A 26,965-nucleotide genomic window follows, 5' to 3' on the forward strand; every position below is an offset into this window, starting at 1 on the left:
CTAAGTTAATTTTCTATATTTTCTTTCTGCCGTTTGATACATTAGCTTCATACAGGAGGAGGTTCTATATTGCCTAGCAAAATTATACGTGAGTGATTCATTATATAAGCCACTAAAGCATTTCATAGTTTACAGTGGAAGAGTGTTCCTGCTCATTATGTGAATGAGAGGAGACTGCTGGATTTCGCATGACATGTATAATTTAGACACATTTAGTTCCAGGACTATTTGGATCAAGGGATGGAGAGAAACTTTAAAAGGTTCCAAGTGACCGAGTGCTCTGGAGTTTTCCAAACCCAACTGTCTAGTGCAAGACCATGCCAGCTTTTAAAGTGCACAATATCTCTGGAACACAACGGATTTCTAATTAAATCCTTTGTGTGGAAAAAGAAACTGAAATGAATCTCGGCCAGTCTGTCTGAAACTGGCAGCTGTTCCTTAGCTGAAAAGCTATCAAAGATAGTTCAGCCAACAATCGTTAACCATACCACTGAAAACGGACAGGAGACATTGGAAGCTGTGATTAGAAGGAATCTTACCAAATGTCAAGGCAAACGACCCCATGTCATTTGCAGCTTTTTCTTGAATATATATATATATATATTCACATCTTATTTTTCTACATTTTAGAACCCGTCTGTAAGCGAGGTGTTCCAGATTCAGGAAAAAGCTCAGCATTTCAGTGGTCCAACTTTGGTTCAGCTGGGGAGCCAACTTTTGAGGGTCTTTGATGTTTATTAGAAAATATTTATTTGAATTAGATCTCTTTTGCAAAGCAGCTGTTTAAATGAAGGGAAAAACATCTTTGGGAAATGCTAAACCACGTCTAACGAAACCCCAAATGCCACCATGTTCTGCAGTTGACTTGCGCTCTTTGTCACACAGCCCGATGTCACACATTTGAGTCTTGAAGAGCAGACAGCATTGCAGCCATGTTCAGCAAAACTCGTAAGCCTGTACTTAACTTTCAGTCCCATTGAAGTCAGTGAGGTTTAAACATGTGCTTAAGTGCTTTGGTGAATTAGGGGTCTTATTGAGGGGCATAGCTTCAATCCCACAAAGACTTAACTTTAAGCATTTGAATAGTCCTATTGATTTGTTTGTAGGACCAGAGCCTTCGTGTCTAACGAGCTGTAGTTATCCGCTGCCAGTGTCTATACCACACTGTGCTGAGATCATGTCAGATCTGTGGATTTACACGACTGTAACGAAGATCAGAATCTGGCCAAGCATTTTCCCAGCATCAGGAGCCTTTTAAGCAAATATGGCCGTTAGACATCTTTGAGCTGTTACAATGTGGCAGGTTTATGTCCTAACCTTTGAAGGCCATGAAGCAATGAATGCAAATTCCATTCCCTGTAAGCCCTCTGAAAACACAGTTGCTTTGTTTATTTATATTATGCTTCTAGGACAACTTCGCACGAGACAACAGATGACACAAAGGAGTCCCGGGCTGTATAAATATAGAATCATTTTATTTTGGTTAATAGATACAATACAATTTTCCACTACGTAAGAAAGCGGAGTTTTCAGTGCATACATTCTTCAGCCAGACAGGGACAGGGCACCCAGACATTCCATAGTGATTTGAGTAATACCATGGCACTTGCTTAGTTTATTTTCCTTAACTCCACAGTTATTGGGCTTTCCCAGCTTTCATTAACAGCTTTGACAGCTCAAGGTCTAAGGAAAAATGAATTGAATAATAAGGCTGGGCTGGCTCTTGTGAAACAGGATTATCAGGCAGGCAAAGACACTCTTTGGTGCCTGCATTCCATGCTAGTCTTCGTGAGTAAGCATATCTTTTAAGGCATCATATTTGGTTGGCATGCCAGTGAGCTCTTGCAGTCCAGCCAGGAACTGGGACTTTTTGTCCTTCTACACAATATGGAAACAACACTTGGTACAAACAAACCAGAGCTGTGGTCGAACAAGGGAAATTCATACCTCCTCTCCTGTTCTCTCCTTCCAATTAATTTTAAGAAGAAGGCCCTGTGTTTGAGTTCAGAATTGCATCATCTCCTACAGATGCAGTGCTTTGTAGCATCCTATCTTGTTATGGATATTTTGCTGCTGATGTTTCATCAGAGGCGTTTTATTCCATGGGATTGCCTAGTTGGGACTTGGGAGCTAGAAACCATTAATCAAGACCACACCCTTGTAATTGTATTAAAAGCCAATAACACTTCCCAGGTAAGACTGGATGTGACAAAACAGTGCCACTGCTGAAGATGAAATGTTATTGAGAAGATTTATGTCTTAAGCTTTTGATTAACTGGTTACAGAGTAAAGTGCCAGTGAACACTCTTCACAATACACAGGAAACAGAGAAGAAGTGATAAAGTGCCATGGCCTTTTGAAGGACTCCAGACAACTGCCCAACAGAGTTGCAAGAAAGAGCAGTGTTCACATTAGAGAGAGATCCAAACTGTGGTGTTTGGAGATATTTAGATTTGGATCTCAGTATGGATCCAAATTTAACAGGGGTCTAGATTTAATGTCCTCATTTGAGCCTACTACAGAGAAAGGCCTGAGACATGAGATTTTCATTTTGATTGGAGGTGCCCTAGAACTCAGGGGAGGGGGGAGATGGGTCCAGTGTCTGAGTTTGGGCCCTCCAGCTGGTTAAGATAAAGTGAAAGAGGCAAAGAGTGATCAAAGTGTCTGAAGGAGACAGGAGAGACAAATAGACTTCAGCTATAAATCCACCAAATTTTAGCTTGCTGGAGAAGCTGGGTATTTAAATACCCAGAAGAGAAGAAACATATTTTGTTCAGGGAGATGCTACCGGGACAGTTTCTGATAGAGATAAAAAAGCCACAGTCCCCAACTCTAGCCAATGTAGGAAGTCTTAGGATGGGAAAAGGTTAAAGTTAAAGGTGAAGAAAAAAAGACCTGTTTAGCTATCTAGTCAATCCCCAGCAAGTACAGGATACCTGGACAATATCAGACTGAAACCAGTTGTACACTTGATCTTAGCCAAAAGGCAGAGAAGAAGCTACTGGGAGAAGCCAGGAGGGAGGCTATACATGATCTGCACTTTCCATGAAATTAAGTGTTAAGATACATGGATAGTAAGGAAAAGGGGGAACCAGGGAATATAGATGTCAAGAAACACCAGAATAATAAGATGGTTGTGGACCCCAATGAGGTACCTTATCCTTGGCCTCTTATCTCATCCCAGGGTTCATCAGGGGAGATTCTTGCCCCTGAATGCTCAGAGTCCCTTTGCCTGATACTTTGGGGTTGCTAGGGAAAAACAGAAGGGGAAAACACCATAAAAAGCCCAACAGGTTTACACTGATTAATAACAGTTGTCAGCGAACTGAATCAGATTAGAAAGGCAGGTAGCCAACTGCCCCTTGGAGTCAAATAGGAATCCCTGAGAAGTCTGAAAAATCAAACATTACATCACTTAGCAATTTGGCCTCCTCTCTTCCTCCTGCCAGTAGATCAGCCTTGAGTTAGACTAGAACCTGTGAAAATACCTCCTTTTTACCTTGAGCTGCACTGCTGATACCTGCAGGAATGTTACAAGCCCATCAGAGTCCTCCACTCCCTGTTTTCTAACTGAAGCTACGTAACAAAGGGAATAAAGGAGAGCCAAAGATGCTAACAGCCAAAAGGAGAGTGACTATAAACTGGAAATGGGAGAGTACTGTAAACCAAGCCTGGCCCGCAAGCATTAGTGAAATGTTTAGTAAAGATACTTAACTCTGTTACGTCAGGGGATCTCCATCTCTCTCTTGACTAAAATGTTACAAACATAATCATATAGAGGAATTGCTATATTTGCCTCTATTGGGTAAACTATATACACCAATGTAAGGAAAGAACAATAATTAAATTAAGGGAGGAGAGGAAAGTACAAACAAAATATTAGTAAATAAAATACAAGACACATACATGAATAATACTTGTCAGGTAATAGTTCAGCTGGTTGCATTTACCATGAAGAAGAAAAGAAACTTCCACTCAAATAAAAGTTGGAAACACATTTGTCCAAACCTTGGTCATTTTGCAGTTTTGTTCAGGACACTTCTTAAGTGCTTTGAGGCTGACATAAAGGAACCAAACCCTCCCACCCTCAGATAGGGATTAAGGGGTTGTCCTGGTTCTGATGAACTGGGCATCAGGCATGGCTAGCCCTAGATGTCTCCTGATCCTTGAATGACAGAGAGGTCCTCAATTTTTAGAGACCCATCCATGGAACCAGTGATTAAGATGGGTATAATTTTGCAGATCTCAAGGAGAGTGCCCAGGCCTGCATTTCTGTGTTCTCAAGTGACATAAAAACAACTGTGATGGATGTTGGCTAAAAGCCATAATAAGACTCTAGATGCAGTGCCCCCTTAAATAAAGACACTCCCTTGGTTCCACTTAGAACACAACCCCTGCATCCCTTTGGTTTCATAAAAGCCTCTGCAAATTGTGTTCTGAAGAAAGGGGAAGGGGAAAGATGCTCAGTTTTCTTGGAAGCAGCTAATTAGCACAGCAGTGTTTCCAATTTTATTTTAAAAATGGAGAGCACATTTATATACTTGCAACTGTTATTTTTTCCCTAGGCCTCCTTATATTTAGAATTTGCAAGCAAAAGTTTTTTACACACTGTAATTTTCACAAGCTTAAGAGCAAGGTACAACAGCAAAAACTGTCTCACATTGACACTGTTAATGCTAGACCCAGCAGAGTTATATATTGGAGACATTTTTTCCATTTGTCTTGTGAATAAATTATCTGCAAACCAAGTGCTTTATTATTTGACCAGCTCTATAGATGGTCAATTTAATATTCACTGAACAGCTGATCAAAAGAGCTATTTGTCACTCTTTAGATAAATTATTCCCCAATAGGTTTCTCTCATTATTTGACCAGCTCTAGTTAACACATAGTTACTACAATACAAAGAAGTGCAAAAATGACAATAAAGCAATTACAGACCACAACTTCCCAGCAGGTCAACTAGGAACAAGGGGACTCATCCTTGTGAATTACTGCAGATCCCTTTTCTTAAATGGGAGCCTGCATGCTTTTTCCAGATTAATTCAGGAACTAAAGAGAACCGAGATTACAATCTGAGGATCCCCCATTTCAACTGTTTTACCATTCACAGGTAAGGGGGCGCTGGGCTTGGGATGTTTTGTTTGTTTTTTGTTTTCCCCTGTGATAATACCTGAGTCTTCTTTCATGCTTATTTCAATGTTATCAGGTCTACCTAGTAATTGGAAAATGATTCTAATGTTCTGAGAGCGTTTGGTCTGTTTTCACTATGCTGGAGGAGCTAGGGAAAGATGATCACATTGTTTGCCAGGTGCCTTTTCTTCTTTCGGTTTGTGATCATTTAAAAAGATCTGTCCTCTGAAGGAAAGAGGTAATTGCTAATGCCAGACCTGGGAAGGGAATGGAGGGGTTTCCTAGGCCTTGGAAAAATCCCCAGGGAGAAAATTAATGTAAAGCTCCTTTTCCCAGGTTATAATTTAGGAGGTTACAGGCATGACTGTCAATGAGCATCTTTCTCAGCCTTGCTTTAGACTTGATATCCTCGATGCTTTACTCCTGCCTAAATTTTTAATGTCAGCTGAGATTACTTCACAGTGCATTCAATTACAAGGATTTACTTGCTTACTTGTGAGTTTGCTGCAAGGAGGAGATGGGTGTGCATGCTGGCAAACCTACAATTCTCCTGCTGTACATAGCATGTGGGGGTGAGGGGTAGGTCACTTTGAATTTCTCAGCTCTGTAGATCCATGATCCAGCCAGGCCTGACTGCAAAAAGCTTTGACTTACTCGCTTAGGGCATTACACACCACAGTAGCAAGGTGGTCAGGCTGCATGGGCCCCAGCAGTACAAACCTAAATGTCAGATTGCTCCTAGTGTGATATTGGTTGGTATTCCAAAAATCAAACTGTGTTTGGCATCAGCAGTGGAATCTAGGGGAAGTGCTTTCTATAAAGATATGTGTCAGAAGTTAAACAGAATAATTGTGTTAAACTGTTGGTGTCCCAATGGCATATGGCCTGCATTGTTGCACACACATACACACACGGGAAAATTTATTTATCTAAATTTATAAAGTCCTTATCCAAAGACCTAGGGTGCTGAACAATCATTATAAAATAATGCACTAAAATAAATTGTTGTTCCCACAAAGGAAACACCTGGGGAAATAGATGAGCTGTGTAGTGTGCCCAGAATGCAACCGAATCCAGGCTTTCTACGGGTACTCAGAGTACCCATGCTCTGTTTATGTTATATGGTTTTAAGGACGGATCCTAGAAGATTTATAAACACCATTAGAATACCAACCATAAGTAAAATAATTTTGATATTTCAAATACATTTTGGGAGGGACAATGAGATCCCCATGTTTTTAAAATAATGTACGGTTTCAAAATCCACATATCAGTGTTTGGGGCTGCAGTTCTTAATTGATCCCTGGACAGCATCTGAGCGTATAATCCTTGCAGGGTTTACGTATGGCCAGCAGAATCAATACTGTTTTCACACCTGACTTGATTTGATTCTCCGTGACTCTCGTATGCAATGAGCAAAAAGGGATTGAAATACCTTGCACATCTGCAATTGCCACTGAGCAATCCAGTGGGGGGAGTCCGGAGTGGGGGCAATTTTGGGCTGCAGCTCCTATTTTTGATTCTGGTATGTTAGCTAGATAAGCTGAGATATACCTTTTAACGTAGCTGCTCTTTAAGGGTTTCCATTCATAGCAGGGACCCTGTCAGTTTCCTTCTCCTCTTTTTACCCTAGTCCTTTTAAACAGCCTGTACAAATGGTGGAGGCATGTGAGAATCCAGCATTGCTGAAAGAGGTGCAAAGATCGAACTGGGCTGATTACACTGGAGGGGCAGAATAGTGGATGACAGAGTTGTAGTCAGGAGGTGGGCTGTGGCATTCCAGGTTTGGATCCATGGGCAGGAGGACTGAGTCTTCCAGGGTGAAGTCCATGGTTTCCTCATCGATCTGTACTGCTGGCTGGTATTTCACAATCTCATGCTCTGATAACATGGATTCTTTGCTCTTGCTGACAGCTCGCTGCCTGTTTAAAACAAAGACAAACAATCTAATATTCAGATCCTTTCCTTATAAAGCTTTGCTCTTATCTGTCATTGGCCTAGTATCTGTTTTTCCAGGATCTCAAAATGCATTACTGAACAGATCCTCACAGCACCCCTGTCAGACATGTAACTATTATCCCCATTTTACAGATGGCGAGGGACTGAGTTTGTGACTTGCTCAAGGTCGCTCAGAGATTCAATATCAGGGCTGGGAATAATACCTAGGAGTCCTTATACCCTGTCTCTTTCGCTCACCATGAACCACCCAGCAATGTACTGTATGTATCTTGGTTATAAATGCTCCTGTCATTGTTCTGACACCAGCTCAGGGAATGTGACATTTTGAAAGCAGAATCCTAAACTATGTTTTTTCTTTAAGTACAGTAAAAACTGGGATTAATGAATAATCTATGAGACACTTTGATTTATAACAATGTGGAGAGCAAGAGTGCACTTTACATGCACTGTAGGGCAAATCTCTCTCACACACATACTTTGTAACCTTTTAAAACTACAGAACAGTCTTTCAGCTAAGTTGCATGATGCCCAAACTGGTGTCCTGCAATTGGTGCTATTTGAGAGACCCTAGTTTGATTCCCAGCTACCTTCTTTTACATAAGAACAGTGGTTCTCAACCTATTAACCATACGCATATGTGGCCCACAATGTGTTATGTGGGCTGTATGGCCCCGAGGATGTCACATGGGCCACAGTTCTGTGCTGATTGGGCTGCAAGCAGCCCCTGGGCCACCGGTTGAGAACCACTGCTTTAGGTGATGGTGTGGGGAAAAAAACAATTTATGTTGCTAAATAGCAACCCCTATTGGTAGAACTAGGAGAACTCCAAGGGGAGTGTGGACCAGTCTTCATCAGATGCCATCACATGGTGGCTTTGAAGAGAGGCCACTTGAACCCCAAAAAGGTAATTATATGCAACCTCATAAATAATATTTTGCTCATCTATAGCATCTTCCACCCGAGGAATTCAAAGCATCTCTGTGGAGGAGATTTGGATAATTCAGAGATGGTGGTGATAAAGATCCAGATCTGGAGGTGGTTCTCTGAACTTGTCCACTGTTGTTAGGACTGTATAACTAACTGATCTGAATCTCTTTGCAATAATCCATAATCGCAAACTGACTCTGATCAATGCATTGCTCATGTCTCACTTCAAAATGACTCCTAAACACGCTAGAGAGAGTATAAAATCAACCAATGCTATAGAGCTCAGACAGTAGGAGAATACATAGCATGTGTACAGGTAAATTCAGTAACTCCTCACTTAACGTTGTAGTTATGTTCCTGAAAAATGCGACTTTAAGCGAAACGATGTTAAGTGAATCCAATTTCCCCATAAGGATTAACGTAAACAGGGGGGGATTAGGTTCCAGGGAAATTATATATATATATATATATACAGTATACATTTTAAACAAACAATTTAATACTGTTCACAGCTATGAGGATTGTGAAGCTTGGTTGAGGTGGAAAAGTCAGAGGGTGGAAGAGGGTGGGATATTTCCCAGGAATGCCTTACTGCTAAATGATGAACTAGCATTCAGCTGAGCCCTCAAGGGTTAACACATTGTTGTTAATGTAGCCTCACACTCTACAAGGCAGCACAAATGGAGGGAGGGGAGACAGCATGGCAGACAGAGACAGAGAGACACATCCTGTATGTGTGTGTGTGTGTGTGAGAGAGAGATGCGCATTGCCCTTTTACATATGCTGACCGCACTCTAAGTACATCGCCTTTTTAAGTAAATCAGCAAGTTGAAACAGCAGCTGCTGGCAGCAAGCTCCCTCCATCCTGAGCCCTGTCGTGTCCCCCCGACCTGCTCTATGGAGATGTGGTAAGCAGGGGGCAGGAGCAGAGGGTCGGGGGACCTCCTGACATTAGCACCCCTCTTCCCCACCCCCCCTGCACAGCAAGCAGGAGGCCCCCAGGAGCAGTTCCAAGGCAGAGGGCAGGAGCAGCACATGGCTGTGGGGGGAGGGACAGCTGAACTGCTGGCAATTGGTAACCTGCTGGGCAGCTGCTGCACAGGGAACTTAGAGGAATGGGGAGCTGATAGGGGGGCCACCAGCCCACCCTGGTTCCAAGCCCCCACCAGCTAGCTCCAACGGACTGCTCTTTCTGCAAGCAATGGACAAAGCAGGTGGCTGCCAAACAATGTTATAAGGGAGCATTGCGCAACTTTAAATGAGCATGTTCTTTAATTGATCAGCAACGTAACAACGAAACAATGTTAACCGGGACAACTTTAAGTGAGGAGTTACTGTAGCTACTTTCTAATGGCCTTGAAACAGAAACAGTTTTCAGAGAGGAGATCTGACTATTTATTATTATTTTATATATATTGCAATAATGCATAGTGAGCCCAGTCAAATTCCTGGGCCACGTAAGTGCTAGATACTATACAAACACAGAACAAGAAGAAAGACCCTGGCCCAAGGCTCTTACAATCCAAGTACAAGAGACAGGCCAACAGATACACACAACAAACAGAGGGAGTGCAAGGAAACAATGAGATAAAACTGGTAAGTATGAAAAGCTCTGCTCACTGCACACCAGCTGTTTAATCACTGGTGCATGTTTTTGTAGGCATCGTGGTAGAGGAAAATATTGCCCTCAGCATCATGAGTCAGCCTACCTCAGACCCAGCACTCCTTCCCATTTGCTAAACAGGGCATGGCTGATTGAAGGTGGAGGTATGACCCTGCTTTATAGAACCATAGAAATGTAGGGCTTGAAGGGACATGAAGAGGTTGAGGCAGGATTAAGTCAACCTAGACCATCCCTGACAGGTGTTTGTCCAACCTGTTCTTAAAAACCTCTGATGATGGGGCTTCTACAACCTCCTTTGCAAGTCTATTCCAGAACGTAACAATTCTAGTTAGAAAGTTTTTCCTAATATCTAACCTAAATCTATCTCCCTTGCTGCAGATTAAACCTATTACTTCTTGACCTACCTTCAGTGAACATGGAGAATAATTGATGACCATCCTCTTTATAACAACCCTTAACATACTTGGAGACTGTTCTCAGGTCCTCTTCTGTCTTCTTTTCTTAAGACTAAACATGCCGACTTTTTTAACCTTTCCTCACGGGTCAGGTTTCCTAAGCCTTTTATAATTTTTGTTGCTCTCCTCTGGACTTGTTCCAATTTGTCCACAGCTTTCTTAAAGTGTGGCACCCAGAACGGGACAAAGTACTCCTGCTGAGGCCTCACCAGTGCCAGGTAGAGTGGAACAATTACTGCCTGTCTCACATACGGTCTTCCTGTCAGTACACTCCAGTATGATATTAGCCTTTTTTGCAACTGCATCACCTTGTTGGCTCACATTCAACCTTTTCCGCAGTTGAGCAGATTTCACCACTGTTTTTCCGCTTAAGTCTTTATGTTTTAGAACACTTGGTTGAAAAGCAGATCAGCAGGAGATTCAGTTGGTCCAATGATTAGGTCACTAGTGGAGGATTTGGGAGACCTGGGTTTAAGTCCCTGTTGTGCCCAACATTTTCTGTGTGACATTGAGTTCAGTTCCCCATCTAGTAAAATTTGAGATAATTGTACTTCCATGCTTCACAGGCTGAATTCATTAAAACTTGTAAGGTCTGTTCATGTACTATGGTAATGGAGACTATTCAAATATCTAAGATAGCTAGACCCAGCCCAGACTTAACAAGGAGGTTGCTCCTGGCGACAGCAGACTCATAATATTCCTATTTTTCATTTCCTGTTCTCATTCTTCCTGTGCGTTTGTCGCCTTCCCTCACTGGTTTCAGTACAGAGTGGGAAAATGTCTTTTTTTTCCAGAAAGGGAGCTAATGTCTCTCAATAAGTTCTGGTATGATAACCTTAGACGATCTGGTCTCTTGCCTTGGAATCCTGGGCCTGGAATTGAAGTTCGCTGCGAGCTGCAGATGTCACCAGCCTGGCTACTAGAATTAGTATTGGTGTTTTCATTGTAAATGTTAATTGTTCTGGAGAAGTGGAGGCAGGCATGTCTGGTGTATTGTATTGGCTCAGGTAATGTATCGTCTTATGTGTATGTGCACCAGCCAGTTTATAATGGTCACTTTTGAGTCATTCAGTCCTATAATTCTCCATTGTTTGGGGAGTTTTGGGGGGGGGGGTTGGATGATACTTTGCATATGCCAATCTATGAAGGGATTCATTCTAAGTCAGTAGTACTTGAGATGTTGAGCCAAATTCAGCCATCATATGAACAGGTGCAACTGCCTTCGACTTCAATGGGAGATGTGTCATTTTACAGCAGGGCCTATTTTGGTCCAATGTGGTTGTCCTCCCCAAAATGTCAGTACCTCCTGCTCAAACCCAAGACAGGAAAATGAAACCATGATTTCTGCACGTTGATGCAGAAATATAACCACTAGGATGCTTCTTGCATCTCTTCAATAAACTCCAGTCCTGAGACTTCCAGGGTACAGAGAAGTAAACTGTGCAGGCAAACTCCGCAGTGCTAGCCTCTTAGATCTGGACTAGGAGTTGAACCCAAATTCCTTGCATGGCAATGCAGATCACTATTCACTAGGTTGCCTCTCGTGACTGAAATAAGCTATAACCCTGAGAGTACCAGCAGTGTGACAGTCTTTTCTTATCAAAATCTAAATTCTTTTCTTTCTCATTGTCCAGAGGAAAACACCAGTGGGAATTTCTTCAAAATGCCACACACTTGGCAACTTTTCCATCCCCTCTCATTAGATAGATTCTCCCTCTGGAATAAGCGGCAGAACTGTCTCTCTGCTCTACTGTTTATTTATGTACTTTTCTTTTATTACCTAGCCCTGTTGACTCTTGTCAGCTGACTCCACAGACATTCTGGCTTTTAATTTGCCAGGTATTAAAGTTGTCAGTGGAGACAAGGAGAAGCACGAAAGTATCTGTTTAACTTGGCCCTGGGCCTGTGTGCCTTGGAGTGCCAGATAAAAGAAATTTTATTAGGGTTTAGTTTGGCCACACAATGAGAAACTTTCAGACCCTTGTTGGCTTCCACCAAGTGGTCTCCTTGTGTTTCTGTCCCCTCTAGGGCAGGGGACTGCTCTGGGAATGGCTCTGTCTGTCACCTAAATCACACTGATGTTTGAAGAGAGACTTAAACAGTGACATTTAATATTTGCTCCCAAGCCAGAGAGATGATGAGTCTGATCCGAAGTGAGTTCTGTGATTAACTGTCTATGGCAAATTGAAATGCAATTAACTTTCAAAAATGTTCCTTTCATGCAAAATGTATGTCCTAAATTATAAAAATCCAGAGGTCTTTACATTTTACCTTTTAATGCTCTAGAATGAAATGTCAGTAAATATAGTCTTTTCTTGCTCAGCAGCAGGGAAACGTACATATGCTTGGAATATATATTGTAGTGGTAGGCTGCAGCTTCCTTGTTCTGACTGTCCTTGAAATCTCATTCGCTACATAGAAACTGCCACATAGGATCAGACAGTTGGTCCATCTAGTCTGGCATCCTGCCTCCAGCAGTGGCCAGTACCCAACGCTTCAGAGGAAAGCAAAACCCCTCTTATAATTACACTTCTAGTCAATTGTGCAATGTTGCATACGAGGGAAAAATCCTTCCTGTGCCACATAGGTGAATAGTTTAAGGCCCAAAGCATGATGAGATTTAATTACCCATAGTATTATGTAGGTACAAATGTTAATAATGACCTAATCCTGTTAAAATCCAGCCACAGTATTTAGCTCAGTGAATTCCACCGGTTGACCTTCTGCTGCCTAAAGAAGTATTTTCCTTTATTGATTCTGCCTTCACTAACCTTTACTTTTAAATTACCTCTTCTCATATGAAAGGAAAGAGTAGAAAGAATGGACTAGTTAGTTTTCACTATGCCCTTCATAATGCTGAATGTCTCAATCAAGTCCAGGGGATTATATGTGTGGGGAGGGTGAGTTTCACCTAAAATACATTTTGAAATTGGCCCAAGACAGTAACATCTTATACAGGGACCAATGCAAAAATTCTTGAATTTGTGCTTGCAGGAATTTGTAACATTTTGGGGGGTAGGGTGGCGGAAATCTGAACATTGCAATTTCCACACTCAAAACACGAAAAATGCCACTTTTGTCAGGTGCAAGTTTGTATTCAGTGCTAGCTGGGGAAACTCCTGCTTCACACTGATGTGATACACTTGTGAGACTGTGCCTACCTCACACTACACACTCAGTTCTGGGCTCCTCTGCACCAGGAAGATGGCCACAAACTGGAGAGGTTTAAGTGTAGAGAAACAGAAATGATTAAACAAAGAGTCCTGTGACACCTTCTAGACTAACAGATGTATTGGAGCATAAGCTTTCGTGGGTGAATACCCACTTTGTCAGATGCAAGCTTATGCTCCAATACATCTGTTAGTCTATAAGGTGCCACAGGACTCTGTGGCTTTTTACAGATCCAGACTAACACGGCTACCCCTCTGAGAAATGATTAAGGCACCGGAGGAACTAACTTATGAAGGAAGATTAGAAGAAAGCAAATATATAGTTTGGCTAACCAGTGACTCAGGGGGACATGCTAATCACCTAGAAGTCTTTGCCTTCAGGCTTTCTTTCTACAGTGCCCATACCTGGTGCCTAAGCTCTCTTTGTAAATTGTAAATACCAACAGAGGGAGCTGATAGGTTTGGACCAAGTATGTATAATTACGGGCATGTCTACTCTATTATTAGAAACTTGTCAGAAGACTTGTGTCCTGTCCCAATTATAATAGAGTTAAAATTTGTAGAGAGGATGGGAGCTTAACGGCGTTAATACTAGGTCATATGACTTGATAAAAGACTTGGACAAGTCCAGTTTAGCTTGGTAATGTGACATGGTTAAAATATGGTTAGGTCCCTCCACACTACAGATTTTTACTGTAATCTACCTGGGTTTCCTGGCATGGTGAAGACGGGCCTTGAAAGTAGTGGGATGAAACGAAGCAAAGGAAAATTTAAGTTGAATATTAGGAAATGTTTCCTAACAGTGAATGTATTAGGTTGGGCAAGGAGGCGGGGGAGGCTGTGAAGAATATACCATAGGGTACAGTCTTGCATTAGCTACAGGGAAGTGGACTAGATGACTTCATAGGTCTCTTCCATCTCACTCTTCTGTGAACCATTGATTCTGGCTTGAAGATAAATAACTATTAAAACACCCCAAGAACTGGAAGCCCGTTACTGGGGCTGTTTATTTTTCCGTAAGAGGGAGCCAGTGTCTAATGGCCTAAAGCTCAGTGAGGAATGCATGAGTGATGACTGTAAGAGTATTTCTTAGGGGCAGGAGACAACAGAGCTCTAAATAAGTGGGGACTCCCCGGGCTTGAGGTAGAACACTCCTTCCCAGTGCTGTGGAGCTGCTCACATTGCTCTACCCAAACACCTAGTCTTAACCCGGTAGGCCTCTGTGGCCCTTAAAAATCCTGACTGTGATCAGAGGCCTTGTTCAAGGAAAGATGGGCAACTGAGCTGTGCAGTGGCAAGTCCACCAATTTATGCCTGATGCTTACATCTTGTAATAATAATGAGAACTGAACTCTAGAGCCTCCTGATAGCTTTTATAGGGACTTATGGAGACACTTTTCCAGAGTAATAGCAGGTATTATTTCATTGAAAAAATACCAAAGGCTTTAATCACTAAGGTTGTTTTTTCTCTAATAGTTGTGAGTCTGATTCAGAATTTGCTTTGATGAATCTGCAGTGAGAAATCCAATACTGCTTTCCTTCTGGCAGGATCAATATCTCACTGGTCAAGTGGCAGAGGAACTTGAAGGGTTACGGTCAAAAATTCATTCTTTTGAAACATTCATAAGGTACCTATCTATAGGCTGGACAATAACCAAATGCAAAACAAAGCTAAAAGGAAGCCACAAAAGGACCAATTCACCACTGGAATAAGTGATTGCAGCTGTTTTGGCGTCAGTGGAGTTGTACCTGATTATGCCAGTGATGAATTTGGCCCAACCATCTCAAATATACAGCCAACCCAAATGAAAGGCTCTGGCACGGATTCCCCCACACCCAAGATGGTCAATTCCCACTGAACACAAGGAATAGAGGGCTGAGAGGCAGTGCAGCATACCATAATGAGCACAGGAACTAAGAATACCTTAGTTCTAGGGACTCTTGCCACTGCATCACTGTGTGACCTTGGACAAGTTACTTAAGCCAAAATTTCATTGATTCTGAGTGCTGAAAATTTTGGATAGTCCTAGTCTGGGTCCTTGTGCTAGGTGCTGTACAAACATAGAGATAGGTATAGTCACTGCCCCCAAGAACATATGTACTAGTAACTAAAAGAAAAGTTTTCAGCTGTAATCATATACATCAGCCTGGAACAACCTTATCTCCCACCTCTATTCACCTGAAAACAGGATGTAGCAATAGGAATTCTGATCGACCCTTCTGAGCCACTTTCTCTGGGTGAGTAGTGACCGCACAGCATGGAAGATCCCAGGGCTGTATATGAAAACCTTAGTTGTGCAGCTGTCTTTCTAAAGCTACATCTACACTGCAAGTTATGGGTGTGATTCCCAGGTCAGGTAGCCATACTCGACGAGAGCTGAGTATATATAGTAGTTTAGCCATGGTAGCATGGGTGACAGCAGGGGTGTCTTAGCCATGCCGACTATGTACCCACAGGGCTCGGGAGGGTTTGTCCTCAGCCCAGCTAAGCTGTGCTGCTGCCGCCTGTGCTACCAAGGCTACACGACTATTCATACTCAAGCTAGTTCTCATTGAACTAGTGTGACTGTCTACGTGAGCTGGGAATCACATCCCTAGCCTGTAGTGTAGATGTGGCGTAAGGGTCACTTTATCCTACAGTCTTTCCCCAGACACATCATATCTGAACAGGAACGCCAGATGCTGCCAAGCGCGATTGTTTGGTTTGAATCCTGTGCACTGAGATTGCCTTAGACCCAGTCCGGCTCGGGCAAAGGCACAACCCTCAGCGCCGTGAGCTGGATGCTGCCTCTCGGCGCCTGCAGCACATCAGCTGAGACCCAGTCGGGCGGTGTCAGGGTGGTCAGCCAAGATTAGCCTGAATAATTGTTTCAGAGCAACTGAGCATAATTAGATCAGACAAAAAAAAAAAAACCCAAACAAACCCCACACCCAGGCAAAAGCCAAGCCTGCTATAGATCTTAATAATAACTTGATTAAAGAGTCTCCAAGAGGATTTTAAAGCAGTGCTTGGTGCTGGCACGTTAATGTTACAAGATGAAACCTGACACTCTATCCTCATCGTTATGTCCCACACTTCCTCGAATGCTGATTTAGATGCAGTCCCTCTTTTGCTCTCATAAAGCCAACGTAAAATGCTTCTGACTTCAGAAATAGTTATTACTTGTCTAACAGGATTCCCAGGCCCAAGGTATCAGGTTCAGCCTCAGTAAACTCTTGACACGAGCAAGTAGTGTTGCCAACTTTTCAACTTGACGGAGCAAGCGAATGCAAGACAAATAAACAGTGAGATTTCGGCGAAAAATAATAAACGCAGCCACCCTGGTTTAGAAAACATGCTAAGCCTTTGAAAGCTTGTGGGTAAGAAGAGGATGACTGTTTGAAATGGGTCCAGGGTAAATGTTTTTGATAGGGAGAGATACACAATTAACAAGGGTGACATTATCTCCCCTGCTAAACTAACACTCTTCTCTGACCTCTCCAAGCCATTTGGAGACTATTACAAGTGCTTCTCAGGGATGTTTTTCAAGTTACGGGTGTGTGAGATCAAGGGATGACATGTCCTGAAATGAAAGGACGCCAAGACCTTCCATAATTAATATCTAAATGAATGTATCACTTGGGCCACAGAGATTCTGTAAGATGGTTTAAAAAAAAAAGAGTCTGGCAAAAGGGTCTTCTCAGCTGGGGTGAACTGAATGGAAAAACAGGCCAAGGACAAACACTCCTCTGTCTGCCAGGAGATTGCTGAGAATGAGGTGGGGATGGATGCTGCTTGCTGCAGGCCTTGGCTCTAGGTTAGATTTCTATTCAAATGCCCATGTGTGGACTGGCTGGCACAGGAAGTACCTGGTGTACAGTTCTGAATAGAATACCAAAAAAGATATGGATTTAGAAGACCAGATTTCCAGCTTGGAGATATTTAATTAGAGCATATATTAAATGAAGTCAATGGAATTAAACCAATTGACACTAATGCAGGACCTGGTCCCGTGTCCAGTTCAGAAGTTTTATTTGAGGCTTGAACCTCTACAGAGCTGGGCTGGAAATCTCACAAGAACAAACTCACTCCTGGGGTATCTAGTGTGTCTGCTTCTGAATGGCAATGCCATTAGAGAGCAGCCTGGCATGTGGGAATTTGGTGCTTCTGATGCCTGCTGAAAACCTGAAGGGGCAGGAAAGAAAAATCCACCAGCTACTCATCTGAACACTTCTGAATCTCAGAAACAAAAAAGTTTCATTCAGACATGATTCTAAAAAATGGGCAAATATCATCAGGGGAGGGAAGGTGTTTTATTTGAATCAGTGCACCCACCCCTAGTGTGCACGTAGACAAAGAACTTTGTGAGGATGCCTGCTGTCCCCTTTTAGGTACAATACTGGGTCCTTAATTCTCCCACCGTCCTGCAGAATGAATTCTGCTGAACACACTGAGTTCCGTTCCTGCAGGACAAGTGGAATTTGAAAGCTTACATCAGTTCAGCAAGGATAACATGAGCCTGCTCTGTCACTTTTATCACATACCACAGACTGAGTCTACTCCCCCAAACGATAACTGGGAATTCATGGAGCGGAAGTGTGAAAAGCCAAGGCAAGCTTCCGTCACCCTTCCTCTCTGTCTGTCAGGAGCAAGTCAGTAGCCCCTCTCAAGTACTGACTGTTGCTCTCTGACTGTGCACATTCTGAAATGAGCCTGCTAACGCTATACAGAAGCAGTGCAAACTTCTCCCAATATACCACACCTCACAAAGAAGGTCAACTGTGTTCTGTGGGGAATTGTAGAAAATACCATTGTGGAAAAGCCATGTTGAATTTAACAGGGAGAAGCCGAGTCAATAGGGTTCTAGCTGTCTTAGATACTACGGTGATAGTCCTTACAGAAAACTCCAAGCAGTTTGGTTGAAATTTATTGTAAATTTCTAACAAACTGAACAGAAAATGAGATCCTTCCCATAGATTCTTTTGAAGAACTGTGTAGCAGAAATACTATTCTCTGTTTGCCACTTGCACCAAATTTGTGGGTCTTACAGGTTAGACCCTGAAACAAGCCAACTTTATTTGAAAGTCTGACCCCTCTTTGAATATGATGATTCAAAAGCATGAGGCAGCTTCTCCTTTGGAAAAAGAGTTAATTTGTTTGGTGGTGCATCCTGCACTGAGGTTGATGAAATTGGTTTTAGTGCTTTATCAGACTAATTAATGTTCACACTGTGTGCAGAGAAACACATGTATGAAACCCATCTAGAGGAACAGCCTTCCTTTCAGAAGTCTGGGATTGTGTTTTACATGCAAACTGGTACCTCTTTTCTCTATGCTGTGACCAAAACTGAATTGTGCCTCTTCATTTTGAAATGTATTAACCATCCTCTTTCTGTTGTAATCATGAAGCCCAGAGCTGCTGGTGCTGCAGACTAACAGTGTTCCATTTGGAATCAGAAACTTTTTTTTTTTTTTACAACTTTTTCTGGACAGGACCCTGACTCCAAAGAAATGTTGCCAAAGTACTCACGCTAGAGCCATAATCCCATAAGGCCAGGAGCGGATTTCCAGCCTCTTCAGGCTTTTCATCTCATCAGATGTCAGCACCATCCCGCTATCCGACTCGCTCTCCTGTACAGCGAAAGGAACAGGACATCAGTAACATGGTAACTGAAAAGGACAGCGCTGCCGCTCTCTTGGATTCACAGCAAGGGGGAAAAAGCGTGATGGAGAATTTGTACTGGGCAACAATTAAAGCCACCAGAGAAGGAAGAGCAAAGGGGCCAGTTCAAACACCAAGTTCCAGCTGGAGTCTATCCTTCTCTCAAATACTCTTCTGAAGCATTTTTTGTGTTGTGATAGGGGCCAGACTCTCAGTCCTACAGGCTGAATTCCCTCATTTGTCCACAGAGCAGGTAAAGCCCAGGCAGGAGCAGTGCAAGGTTCCCTCATCCCTGGAGAGGCCATCACTAGGTAGGGTGAAAAATCAGGACAGGGAGTGGGGAGTAATAGGCACCTATATAAGACAAAGACCCAAATATAGGGACTGTCCCTAAAAAAGGTGGGCTTGAGGCTCCAAGGCCAGTTCAGTTACTGGCCTCTCAGTACTGCCAACAAAGAAGCCATTTGTAGTGGTGATTATTATTATTTTTTTTTAGGTACACACTAGTGTACTAGGAGCTGGAGTGAGACCTACCAACTCATTCCACACACAGCACCAAAGAGTCTTCAGATGGGCATTTGCCAAGGCAGGTTGGACTCAAATCAATAACCTACAGTGCTAACGATCTGTATTATGGCCCCCATTCAGCAAAAGCACTGGCACACGTACTTTAAAAACTCACCTCTATGCACAAAAGCACTTAAAAACACACACAACTTTCAGCTCTTCCATAATGCTCACTGATTTGGAAGTTAAGCCCAGGTTTGTGTGCTTTGCTAAATTGGGGCCTTTGTTACCATTCCGCTTAGCCATCTGGGCCCCTTGGTACTTTTTATTTAGTTTTTAAAAATTTCCCTTGTTTTTATGGAGTTAAAAATGTTATTGATCATTTTTCAAAAGGCCATAAAATGCAATGATATGCATAGTGTATAATAATGTATACAATAATGTATACAGACAGAAAGACATTAATAGTGAGGGAAGACTGTGTCAAATAAAAGAAAGCAAACATAACTGACGATTCTTCTCTCTTATTTTGGTTTTCTGGTATTTTAAAGAGAAATTCTACATACACATATCACAACAAGAAGCTTTTTGCCATTTTAAACTTGAAATCTGTTATTAATGATGTAGGGGTACCTTCTAGATTGTGGAGCTGAAATCTGAATGAAGGTTTATAAAGTGCACATCCATTTATAGGTCTCCTGAGTTAAACACTATCTTAAATATCTTCTAGAATTGCTCTCCCTATTAGAAACACTTCTTACTGAACTAAAGAAAACGTAAGTGTGGTACCAGATTAGACCACACAAACTCCTTGCAAGGAATATGGCACAGTAAACATATCTTGCAGGGCTCCTTCTTTGTACTCAAGTGGACAAAAAAAAATCTTTCATCTGTCCTGCAGAGTTGTGAAGTTTAGGTCTAAAAGATAAAGTGGTGTTAAAATAAAAGGGAGGAGGCTCTGATTCAAAAGCTATGATTGTTAATTATTATTAATTTTTATTATCTGCACTAAGCTTATGTCTAGAGGCCATGAATAGGGTTAGTTTGCCATCGCGCTAGGTGCAGCACAAATTGACAGGTAGACATGGTCCCTGTTCAAAATAACTATACAAATTTTAAATGAAAACATTTTTTTTTGGGGGGGGGGGGGAGGGGGAATCCTTTACAACTTAAATACTCCCCTTCAGTGCTGGAAAGTGGCATCAACAGCAACTGTGCTGTGCACCAGAACCAAAAAGGGAAACTAACTAGAAATAGGAATGAAACTGTGAGCAGTCTTATTTCAGCATGCAATCTGAGTGAAGTGGAAAAGTGAACAAGTGTCATAAAGAGTGAACAGAAAATCAGATGTTCTCACGGGGTAGTAGCACGACAGAAAACGTGCTTTTTTTTGTTTTTGTTTTTTAACTGTATGGGATGAAATCCCAGCCCCACTGAAATCAGTGGCAAGGATTTCACCCCAGGTTTATGTTTTAACAATAAGTGACCCCATAATTTATTTCTCAACCACATACACCGCTATCTTGATACACCGCTATCCTTGGGAGCCAACAAATCTTACCGCATTATAGGTGAAACCGCATTATATCGAACTTGCTTTGATCCGCTGGAGCGTGCAGCCCCGCCCCCCAGGAGCACTGCTTTACCGTGTTATATCCGAATTTGTGTTATATCGGGTCGTGTTATATCGGGGTAGAGGTGTATTTATCTGAATTGCTGCTTTCAAAGTATCTTTAAATGACTACAAGAAAACTAATAAAAAAACTACAAATAACAAGCACTATTGCAGGACAGGTGTGGTTGTGTACTTTGAACTATTTGAAATACTGACCTAATCAGTATTAATTCCTTTGGCATTTAATATACTGGCACTAATCCTTGTGCACTTAGTAGTAAAGCGGATGACACAAGGGCTATACTTATCTAAGATACCCACTGCAATACCACTTTAATTCTGCCATTATTTTAATGTCACCCTCTTTCCTGTATGTAGGAAAAATATTACCACCAAATATGTACTGATTTTAGAAATGCCCCTCATGAGGAGATCTTTGGAAGAGGGATGCAGATGCAGGCAGTTGGTCACCTATTTGTGATAGCTGTCTATCCAGTGAAAGTACTTGTGTGATACAGGGAGACAGATCTCTATCCCTGAAGAGGGAGCATACAGCAGCTAGCGGGAATTCTTACCCTACGGATCTCTAAGACTGTGGAATAGGGATGGAGGTCTAGAAACTGAATATGGCAAAGGAATAGGAAATAACAGGCAACAGTTCTGCACTGGCAAGAGGATGGACTAGAGATCGGCTTTCTAGGATAAATTGTAGTTGGACACCTGACCCTTCCTAGCAGAGATATATTCATCAATTGGAGAAGAAACTCCTTGCACAGGGGCCATGCAGGCTGGGGAAAGCGAGCGAGCGTGAGAGCACTCCTTGCCTGGGAGAGCATATGGGCCATAGGGTGAGACACAAATGTGTGCCTCTTCCCTGACCTTTACTTGCTCCACAGCCTGTGGGTGTTCACCCTCTCCCTCAGTCAGATGGTCTCCTGAGGGCTTCTTGCTGTGGAGTTTTTGAGCAGCCAGGGGCTGCCCCATGGTGCCAGTGGCTCTGGCTTTAAGGCAGGAAGCATGGGGCGAGATGATACTGAAGGTCACATGGAGCTGAACTACAAAAGTAGCTCCTGAGTTATTTTATACGGACGGAGAAAAGAGACAACTAGATGCTTTGTCATTGGGACCCCAGAAGAGGCCACATGAAGTTCCTGGCACTGAGCAGAGCTGAAATAATCATACTTTTAGCCTTCATTTGAACTGCTCCATGAAAGAAAGTGCAGGATCCCATTCGCTTTCCTGGATCCAAGACCAAATCCCCCTTGGGGTTTCTGTCCCCTCTCCCAGAATGAAGCACACACATGCTCCAGAAACTCTTTCTGGCCCTGATGACAGCAGGCCTGCAAACCTGCTGGAAGGGGAAATGTTCACCTCGCTTACCTCATTCATCATTTTCTGCTTCTCCACTGGCACCTCATCAAATGTCTTCACACTCAGCGGTCTCTTCTTACTGTTATTACTGGAAAGGAGAAGGGTGAGAGATCAGTGCGCCACCATTCATGATAACTTTCCTTCTTTCCCAAATGGCTGCTGACCGGGCTCTGTAGCTCAAACAATGTCCCTGACCCAAAGTGAGGTTTCTTCATCAGATTTTCTTCTACATTTTGCAACCAGTTAATAGGGCCCTGACAAGCAGCATCCATATATGAGTTATAAAATGAGACCCCCATCCTGGAGCTGCTGACAAAATCTACACTACCAGGACTTCAGACAACCCATAGTATTTTAAATTACAGGATAAGGGTTCTGGATTCTCTTGGCCTACCAGGCAAAGTCATATGGCCATACACCACCATCATTAGCAGCCATCACAAAGGACAGGACAGGGATGTATACATGTCCCTTCCCTTTCCTGATCCTTCCCTTTCTATACAGATGGCAGACCATGGTCAATGCTGGTGGGAGCGCAAGCTGCACCACCTTAAGTCTGTAGCAGTTGCCACTCCTGTGTGCACTTCCACAGCACCCAGCAAGGCATGCCAGCTGTCTGTCTCCTCCACACTCAGCATGCAGCCAGTCCTAGCTATTCTGCATCCAACAGGACAGGGGCTTCTAAAGCCGCTATCCAATTCCTAGATTATATTTTTATTTAACCCATCTAAATACAAAACATTGAAAACCAATTAGAGAGCCAATCGGGCCTAATATTTATTAAAGCAGAATGAGAGCAGGGCCAGAACTGGAAGCTTTGTGAAGTGTTATTACAACTCCCCCAAACCTTGGTGGTTCAGATAAAAGAGAGGCTGGATCCAACTATCCCTGGCTTTGTTTCTGCACAACCCAATGCACAGCTTCCTTGGCCCATCTCTAGATGGGACCAAGGTGTAAGGCACAGAGGGAAACTCAGTGACACTCAAAGCAAACTACTCTTCCCCAGAAAAGTGTTCAAAGCCAACTGATACAAGCATGTGGGGGACTGAAACTGAAATCACAGGAGTGGGAGCTTCGGGAGAGGATGGTCCATCTAAAACACATGGGATTGATAGCCTGCCCTAAAGGCAGCCAATGTGGCAAATCACTTTGGGGAAGGAGCAGGGGTCGGCAACGTGTCTGTATACGGACACAAGTGTCCATGGTAAAAATGTTGAGATCCGTGGGGGGCACTCACCTCAGGCGGCTCCCCGCAAGCGGCTCTCCATCCCTGCTGTTGCTGGTGGAGACGTGGCCAGGCGGCTCTGCATGCTGCCTCAGTCCCCCCCCCTCACCCCCAGCGCTGACTCTGAGGCTCCCAGCCCATTGGCCGGGAACCACAGTCAATGGGAGCTGCGGGGGCGGTGCCTGCGGATGGAGCAGCTCACAGAGCCGCCTGGCCGCACCTCTGAGTAGAAGCTGGAGGGGGGACATACCGCTGCTTCCAGGAGCTGCTTGAAGTAAGCGCCGCCTGGAGCCTGCCCCAACCCCAATCCCCTTCCCGCCCTCTGAACCCCTTGATCCCAGCCCGGAGCACCCTCCTGCACCCCAAAACCCTCATCCCCAGCCCCACCCCAGAGCCTGCACCCACAGCTGGAGCCCTCACATGCCCCCACACCCCAACCCTGTGTCCCAGCCCGGAACCCCCTCCCACACTCTGAACCCTTCAGCCCCAGCCCGGAGCCCCCTCCTGCACCCCCAAATCCTGCACCCCCAGCCGGAGCCCTTATCCCCTTGCTTCCCAACCCCCTGCTCCAACCCAGAGCCTTCTCCCGCACCCTGAACCACTCATTTCTGGCCCCAGCTCAGAACCCATACCCTCAGCCCAGAGTCTGTACCCCTTCCCACACTCCAACCCCCTGCCTCAGCCCGGACCCTCCTCCCACTCCCCGCCAATGTCCATCGCTAAGTCCGGTAATTTTGTCAAGTGTCTGTCATGCAACATGGTGGTGCTGACCCCTGGGAAAGGGTTTCATAGCCAAGAGCACTCAACCAGGGAAAGCCCTGCCCCTAGCTTAGTGCTGACTGAACCCAGGAACCATAAGCAGACCTGTTCCACTCCATAAATGCTGGTAGGCAGAGAAGACAACACATATACCAAACTATTGTGATCCATGCCCTTACATGCAGGCTTAAACTACTTCCCAGCTTTGACTGTCTTAATTGTCTAGATTCTTGACTTGAAACCAAAATAAGAAAGCATTTTCCTTACCCTATTCCCAATGCACTCCAGCGATTAATGCAATTGCTCAAGTTTTCTTCCACTGGGCAGGTCTTTGGGTTAGATTCTCCATCAAGGCATAATGTGATGTTCAGTGGAATATAGTCTTTACCGTCCTAAATAATTAACAGAAGAAAGAGAAGCCAGTAAAGATCAGTTCTTCCTGCTGATGTCCTGGACATTAATGGCTATCAAGCTCTACTGGAACCATTTTCCAAGCAGGGCTGTGCACGATGAAAGCCATGTAGCTATTTGTTTTATTTTTGATTATTTCTTTAAGGCAGTCATGAAGTTCTTTGCAATACACTAAATCCAGCGTTAAGGGTTTTGCTCAACATTCACTATCCTGTTGTCTTTCCACAAGGCAAATCCTTCATTTTGGGGAGATCCACTAAGGGTACATCTACACTACAGCGGGGAGTCGATTTAAGATACGCAAATTCAGCTACGTGAATAGCGTAGCTGAATTCGACGTATTGCAGCCGACTTACCCTGTTGTGAGGACGGCGGCAAAATCGACTTCTGCCGCTTTTTGTCGGCGGCGCTTACTACCACCTCCGCTGGTGGAGTTAGAGCGCCGATTCGGGGATCGATTGTCGCGTCCCAACGGGACGCGATAAATCGATCCCTGAGAGGTCGATTTCTACCCGCCGATTCAGGCGGGTAGTATAGACCAGACCTAAGAAGAATGGATGAAAATTCCAGTCCTGGTTGCTCTTTGTGTAGATCCTCCCTTGGAGGCATCTGAGCACTAGCACTCCGTTGCTTCATCAATCATGGCAGCAAAGGGCAAGACCTCCATGTGCCCCCGCATTCTAGGCCATCTTTTTCAAGCTTCTCTCATGGCAACAACAGCGCTGCCTCTGGTGCTCATGCGTCAGCTAGGGAAACTAAACATTTTGAGCATGCAGCATCATTGAGTGATCTCTGGCATGGGGGACACCAAGATGTTCATATCCATTTGAAAGCAGCTGGCTTTACAGGGCTCTCCTATTGCATCAAGGACAAACTTGCAGCTAATTATTTTCTACTAGTATTATTTATTATCATGCCCCAATCAGCCTCAGTTAAGTTGGGCACTCAAAAAAGAACTAGATAAATTCATAGAGGAGAGGTCCATCAATGGCTATTAGCCAGGATGGGCAGGAATGGTGTCCCTAGCCTCCGTTTGCCAGAAGCTGGGAATGGGCAACGGGGGATGGATCACTTGATGATTATCTGTTCTGTTCATTCCCTCTGGGGCACCTGGCATTGGCCACTGTCGGAAGACAGAACACTGGGCTAGATGGACCTTTGGTCTGACCCAGTATGGCCATTCTTATGTTCTTATGGGTTCTCTCAGTTAGGCACTCAATGACATTTTCAGTGTTTTGGCATCTTTGGTGATTTCCATGGGCTCAGTGTAATGGGACTCAAAATACCCAAATCCATGTTAAAGCCCCGTGTTTATGTGTGGGAAAGGAGAGACACAGAGCCAGACAGCATGTGAGGCTATAGGAGAGCTGGGAATTTGAAATGAGTAATGCCTATTTATAGCCCACGAGCTTCTGTTCAAATTGAGCAGTTGCAGCTAATGACAGCCATTTCTTATTATTGCAGCCTTAAATCACTTTATTTCCTGTGCTTTCATTACAGCAGTTGCCACTGCATCCTTAATATAATTCAGCACCTACCTAAGTAAGCTATGAATTCTCAGCAGCAAGTGCTAATTATTACAATTATCTGTAGAAGTGGCTCCTGGTCGTCTTAAACCCATTTATCAAAATTCTCTTCCCTTGATTTTAATTCTGAGGCATAATTAACTGCCTGGTCCCTTATTATGATTCCTGAGTTCTCTTTAATTTCCTTTGCTTGCAGCACAAGGCTCACAAATTCTTCCTGGCTTTTGCACATTGCAAAACAAGTGTCTTTCAATTTAGCTTCACTGATGTATTAGTTTCCAAAAGGGGAGGGGCCAGGGGAAAGTGCTTGATTTCTTCTTATAATGGAATTGACAGTGACATAACTGAGGTGTTGGGGTTTTTTAAAACGGAGAGAAAAAAGTTGATCTAACTAGTATGAAATTGACAATTATGTAATTGACTGGTTGAGCCTTAAATGGCTTCATTTTGAAGTTCCTAAAAGTAACAATGAGCTTAAATACAGAGAAAAGGGGGAGAGAGAAAGAGAGAGAGAGAGAGAGTTCAGACCAATTGTAAGAAGAGAACTATGCTACTGGCAGTTTTCAGTGTTGAAAACTAATTAAAATGTTTTGTGAGATAACGAGCTATTGTTCCTCTAGGGGGCAACTGAGCCTTTTTTTA

General features: G+C 43.4%; 1 protein-coding gene across 2 annotated transcripts in view; it reads right to left on the reverse strand.

Moving 5' to 3' along the window:
* Nucleotides 1-1,453: 1,453 nt before the first annotated feature.
* LOC128842886 (vascular endothelial growth factor receptor kdr-like) overlaps nt 1,454-26,965 on the reverse strand; it is a 184,018-nt gene continuing 158,506 nt past the window's right edge. For both annotated transcript variants that reach the window (XM_054039149.1, XM_054039150.1), the window contains exons 27-30: nt 24,654-24,778; nt 22,412-22,490; nt 18,778-18,878; nt 1,454-7,055 (exon numbers count right to left, since the gene is read on the reverse strand). In XM_054039149.1, the coding sequence (XP_053895124.1) occupies nt 6,851-7,055; nt 18,778-18,878; nt 22,412-22,490; nt 24,654-24,778 (510 nt within the window). In that variant the 3' untranslated portion in view covers nt 1,454-6,850. The remainder of the gene's footprint in view (nt 7,056-18,777; nt 18,879-22,411; nt 22,491-24,653; nt 24,779-26,965) is intronic.

This window comes from Malaclemys terrapin, chromosome 9, assembly GCF_027887155.1.
Source record: "Malaclemys terrapin pileata isolate rMalTer1 chromosome 9, rMalTer1.hap1, whole genome shotgun sequence".
In the NCBI taxonomy this organism is placed as follows: Eukaryota; Metazoa; Chordata; order Testudines; family Emydidae; genus Malaclemys; species Malaclemys terrapin.